At 38.9% G+C, this 6,011-nt stretch overlaps 1 protein-coding gene across 2 annotated transcripts in view; it reads right to left on the bottom strand.

Moving 5' to 3' along the window:
* Nucleotides 1-6,011, bottom strand: part of LOC109924677 (oxysterol-binding protein-related protein 10) — a 185,135-nt gene that overhangs the window by 19,285 nt on the left and 159,839 nt on the right. For both annotated transcript variants that reach the window (XM_048615375.1, XM_020524675.2), the window contains exon 9: nt 3,798-3,984. In XM_048615375.1, coding sequence (XP_048471332.1) covers nt 3,798-3,984 — 187 coding nt within the window. The remainder of the gene's footprint in view (nt 1-3,797; nt 3,985-6,011) is intronic.

Below are 6,011 nucleotides of genomic sequence, written 5' to 3'. Positions count from 1 at the left end.
CACTTCATCAAAGAACTCTGACAAATTTGTGAGGCATGATCTCCCACACACAAAGCCATGTCGATTACTCCAAATCAAACCCTGTCTTTCCAAACGCATGTATATCGTATCCTTCAGAATCTTCTAACATATCTACCACAGATGTTAGGCTTACTAGTCCAAAGCTCCCAGGTTTTTCTTTGAGCCCTTCTTGAATAAGGGCGCAACATTCACTACCCTCCAGTCTTCCAGGACCTCACCTGTGGCTAACCATGATGCAAATAGATCAGGCAGAGCCCCTGCAATTTCTTCTCTCGCCTCTTGCAGGATTCTTGGATATATCTGGTCAGGACCAGGAGATTTATTCACCTTCATACATTCTAATCTGTCCAACACCTCCTCTACTGTGATATGGACTGTCCCCAAGATGTCACCACTAACTTCCCCAAGTTCCCAAGTCTTCACGTCTTTCTCCATGGTAAACCCAGAGGAGAAGTATTCATTCAGGACCTCGTCCATCCCTTGCGGTTCCAAGCACATATGTCCACTTTGGTTCTTGAGGGGTCTTATTTTCTCTCTAGTTATTCTTTTTCCTTTAATATACTTACATTTATCTATGTTTATTTATTGTCAAGTGTCATGTGTATTTTGTTACACAGTCTTCACTGTTTGTGGCTTGTATAAATGATTTAGACTTAAATGTCTAGAAATAGTCAAGAAATAGAGTTAAAGAGCAGAGTTAATGATGGAGCTATACAAAATGTTAGCTAGGCTACAGCTGGTGTATTGTGTGCAGTTCTGGAATCCTCATTAAAGTAGGGATGTGATTGCACTGGAGACGGTGCAGAGGCAATTTACCAAGTTTATGTTGGAGAGTTTCAGTTATGGAGCAGGACACAGCATGGGAAAGCACAAGCACGAGCAAGAGAGCCATTGAGCGATAGCCAGACACACTGGACTGGAATTGTTCTCCTTAGAGCAGGCATGATTGAGAGGATACATAACTGTGATATATAAAATTATGAGCAACATCGATTGGGTAGACAGAAACAAACTTTTCCCCTTAATGGAAGAATCAATGACTAAGGGTATAGATTTAAAGGGCAGAAGGATTAGAAGAGGTACAGCTAAAATCTTTAACCCAGAGAGTGGCGGGAATCTAAACCCACGGCCTGTAAGTGTGGTAATTGCATCAATCCTCATAAAATTAAGTAGTATTTAGATGTTTACTTGCAATGCTAAGATATACAAGGCTATGGGCCAATTGCTGGAAAAATGGGATTAGAATAATTAGGTGGTTGTTTTTGAAGGGCACAGGAGGGCCTTATTTATGTGGTTGATCTGTATGACTCTATGATTGGTTGCATCTAACTGATTTTCTCCCCATGGCATTTGGTGAATGCCGTTGGGACAAATTTCAGCTAAGTGTGAGGGAACCAGGGCAGAAAATCAGACAGGAATACCACAGTGCACAAAATACTGGGAGACACAAATAGCACTAAAATACAAAATAATCACTAAACAGGTGAAGTCAGAATAAAGGAGAAATTAAAACATTCCAAATCTGGGTTACAGATTACACTAACCATTATTCTGGATAGAGTTAGTAAATCACATGAAAACAGGTAGGCTGATTAGGAAGAGCCAGCATAGATTTCTAAAGGGTACATTTCGTATAACTGACTGGAATTTTTTGAAGAGGTAACAGAAACGCAGATTTAATGCGTTTTGCAAAAGAAGCAAATGCAAGGTAAGAATTTTTCTTTCACACAAGAAGTGGTTTGGATCTGGAATACACTGCCTATAACTGTGGGAGAGGCAAGTTCAATTAAGGCATTTAAGACGGCTTTGTTTTTATTCAACTGGACATTCAATGTGTAAGAATATAGAGAAAAGGAAATCGGCACTAAATCATAATGCTCAAAGACTAGTATACACTTGATGCACTGAATGGCCTCTTTGTGTCCTCACACTTCTGTAATTCCATGGTTTGGGCTGGAGGAAAGGTTGTAGTGGAGATCCCCTGGGTATCAAGAATCTTGCTTTTCCCAATATATTTTGATAATCTAGACATTTTAGGTTAACATGGTGGCACAGTGGTTAGCACTACTGCCTCGCAATGCCAGGGACCTGGATTTCCGCCAGCTGCTCTGATTTCCTCCCACAATCCAAAGATGTACAGGTTAGGTGGATTGGCCAATGGTAAATGCGGGGTTACGTGTGGTGGTGTTAAGGGGGATGCTCTTTGTAGGGTTGGTGCAGACTCTTTCTGCACTGTAGGGATTCTATGATTCTCGACTTGATATAGACAGTACATTTCAAACTTTGTGGATAATGCAAATCATTGGAGCTTTGTATATTATTAGGTGGCCGACGTAGAGCTTCAAAAACGTATTGACAATTTTGTGGAGTGGACAGATGGGTGGCAGATGAAGTTCAATGCAGACAGGTGTGATGTGCCTCAATTTGGTAGAAAGAACATGGTGAGACAGTGTAACATAATGGGAACTATGCCTTGGTATCTACAGGAGAAGAGATCTGGGAATATAAAGGCACAAATCATTATAATTAACAGGACAGGTAGAGACAGCAGCTATTAATTACAGTAAGAAAGGCAATGGTGTAGGAACATTATCAATGGACTGGCAATCCAGAGCCCCAAGTGAATGTTCTGGGACATGGGCTTATATCCCAGCATGGTAGATGGTGAAATTTGAATTGAATTAAAATAAAATCTGGATATAAAGGTTCGTTTAGTGTCCACCATCGATTGTCATTAAAAAAAATCTGGATCACTACTGTTTTTTGGAAAAGGAAATTGCACATCCTTACCTGCTCTGATACAAGTGACTCCAGACCCACTGTAATGTGGCTGACTCTAAACTGCCCAGAAATGGCCTGGACAGCCAATCAGTTCAAGGGAAATTAAGGATGGGCAAAAATGGTGGTTTTGCCATGGACACTCACATCCATGCAAAAATAAAGAAACTCAGTATTCTAGGTTTTATTAACAGGGGCAAGAGAAAGGTGGTTACAGAACTTGCATAAGACACTTGTTAAAACCTCAGCTGGAAAACTGTTTGTAATTGTTAGGCTGCCACCACCAAGCGGGCGGCTGCCTTCACGGAGGAATTAGCAAATAAATGTTGGAGCATTTGGTTCATTTTTGTTTTTAAATTAAAGTATTTAATCTCAATCTGAAGTAGCCAAAGTATTTATATTTTTTCAACCAATCCATCCCATTCCAAAGTAATTTTAATTCGCCTGATCCATCACCTTTTTTTTTATTTCTTACCTGTGCAGCATAGTCACTTCTTCCCTTTTGCTTCACCTTAGTTTCTCAAACTGTTCAGCTGACATTGAGAAGTCACTAGACAGGGAACTGTGATCCAGCACCGTAAAACGCTTGACAAAACAAAACACAGTCCTTCATCCTGATTTTTTTTAGCCAGTTGGCTAAAAACAGGTTGGACAGATTTCAAGAAATGGTATAAAATGGCGAAAGCAACGTGGCAGACCAATTTACATCTCTTTGATTTTTATTTTTATCAACTTCGATAGATTTATGGTGACCTGTTTTAGATTCACTACGCAAAAATCAAACTCCACTCTATAAAGTTTAAATTTGCACATTACTGGAAGTGGGGAAGAAACTGCGTTATGAGGAATTCCGAATCATCTGAAATGATCAATTGTCCCTTGTGGTTTACACTGATTCCAGCAGGCAAGAGAATTTGTGATTTACAAAGAGTTTTTCTAATTCAGCCAAACATTGATTTCACAATACTATTCATATGTACTAAGCATTTGTAAATTACCTGTGGACTTTTCCTCCATAGAAAGGCTTTGTATGGAATGTGACAGCAGCAGAGTAACCAGACTTGGCACAGTTAATACTGACTTTACCCCCTAGTTCTACCCAAGGGACTGTCAATATTGAACGTGCATAGGCACTTGGCAATGTAAAAACATACTCCTCATCGTGCTCTCCAAGGAAAAGAACACCTGGAAAAGATGGGAACCATTGAAAACGGTAATGTTACATAATTTGGTTATTTGGCACGTATTGTTCAAGTGAACAACAGATAGTCATTTTCCAGAAAGAAAACTGAACAGTCAAGTTATACAGATTAAGCATTTTATGCATCTTATTAACCTGCATTGCACTTTTTTTCTACATATTTTACAAAAAAATACAGATTGAAAAAACACTGCAGATTTTACTGAATGTGGGCTGTACTTTTTAAAATAACACCTCTGCTTTACATCACTGTTATAAGCTGTAGCTGAGTTTATCAATTTCTGCTGCTGCTGTTTCTTTTGCAGTCAGTCCTGCCAGGGGATCTACTGTCACGGTATACCATTTGTCTGTCTTAGGTCATCCTTACACATCCACTGTAGCATATCTGCAACTTCTGTCATCCAACTACGGCCAGGATGACTCCTGTTTCTGCTGCTGTCCACTTAGGAATAGCAGTAAGCCATTCAGTCCGTCCAGCCTGCTCTGCCATGTAATACAATCATGATTGATTGAACACTTCAATGTCTTTTATCCATAATGTCCCAATAACTCTTTATGACATTGATACTCAAAAATTTATCAACCCTGACTTTAATTATTCTCAAAAGCTGAGTTTCCATGGTCTTCTACGGTAGAGAATTCCAAAATTCACAACCTTCTGAGTAAAAAAAAACCCTTCTTACCCTGGTCCTAAATGGCATGCCCCTAATTTTTAGATTGTTCCTCCTGGCACTGGTTCTAGACTCCCAACCAGCAAAACATCTTACCTGCATCTATCCTGTCTATCCCTTTAAGTATTGAAATGTTCTTTGAAATTACAGAGTCTAGTTTTCCCAATCTTTCTTCAAATGACAATCCTACCATTGGTAATCATCTTCCATAATTCCAAAGATTGTGAAATGATTCATGCACATTAGTAGCTTGCTAATTTCAGTTCACTATTTAAGAAAGGAGCAAATGGAAAAGCATGCCTCGTGTGAACTTTCACTGCACTTCCTCTCTGGCAATAATGTGTTTCCTGAGATAAGGAGACCAAAACGCACACATTATCCAGTGTGGTTGAATCAAGCTCTTATATGATTGAAGCAAGGCTACATTACTCCTATACACAAATCCCTTTGCAACAAAGGCTAACATTCTATGACATATACTATGCCCAATGATATCATTTTTACCCAAGTGTCCATTTACCATATCCTTTATGATACACTCTAGCATTTCCCTATCACTGATGTAAGGCTGACAGGAGTAAGATTTCATTGGCTTCTCATTGGCTGAACCCCAAACAGAAGAGTTAATCTCAGTAGATTCTATGTTGGTACAACAGACTTGTTTCATTTAGTCAACAGAATGGAAATCTATGACTACACCAGGTTGGCAGAATTGTTTTCCATACCTATCATCACTTAAGTGTTCCGATGACAGAAATCAGAAACGTTAGTGAGAAGATGCAAATGATTAGAAAGATATTGTGTAATAGGACCAATTTGAGCTCTGCAGTTCCCTGCTTTTCCATTTGCTCCTTTCTTAAATAGTGTACTGAAATTAGCAAGCTATTAATGTGCATGAATCATTTCACAATCTTCGGAATTATGGAAGATGATTACCAATGTATAGCCCGGGGGGGGGTGGTTGGCTTAGCCTAATGTTTTCTTTCTATGTATCTGTAGAAGATTTTTCGGCCTATATTTCTGTGTTTTTGTGCCCCTTTGCTGCATTCTAAAAGCTTGCCAAATCCTCAGACTTAATACCATTTTTTGGTTAATCTATAAACGTTCCCTTTGAATCTTCTAAGTCCTTAACTTTCTTTGATAGCTATGGATGATTGGCCTTTTTTTGAGGTTTTGTATCTTGAACGAATATTCACATATTATAGGTTATGTAATGGCTCTCTCTAAAGTTACGCTTATTAGTGTATTTTCCCAATCCAGGTCAGTCAACTTTTGCTTCATACTTTCATAATTTCCCTTATTCAAATTGAATATCTTTGCTTCAGATTGAATAACCTTAC

The sequence above is a fragment of the Rhincodon typus genome, chromosome 2 (assembly GCF_021869965.1).
Source record: "Rhincodon typus isolate 14 chromosome 2, sRhiTyp1.1, whole genome shotgun sequence".
Taxonomy (NCBI): domain Eukaryota; kingdom Metazoa; phylum Chordata; class Chondrichthyes; order Orectolobiformes; family Rhincodontidae; genus Rhincodon; species Rhincodon typus.
This window is presented reverse-complemented; position numbering and strand designations above follow the sequence as displayed.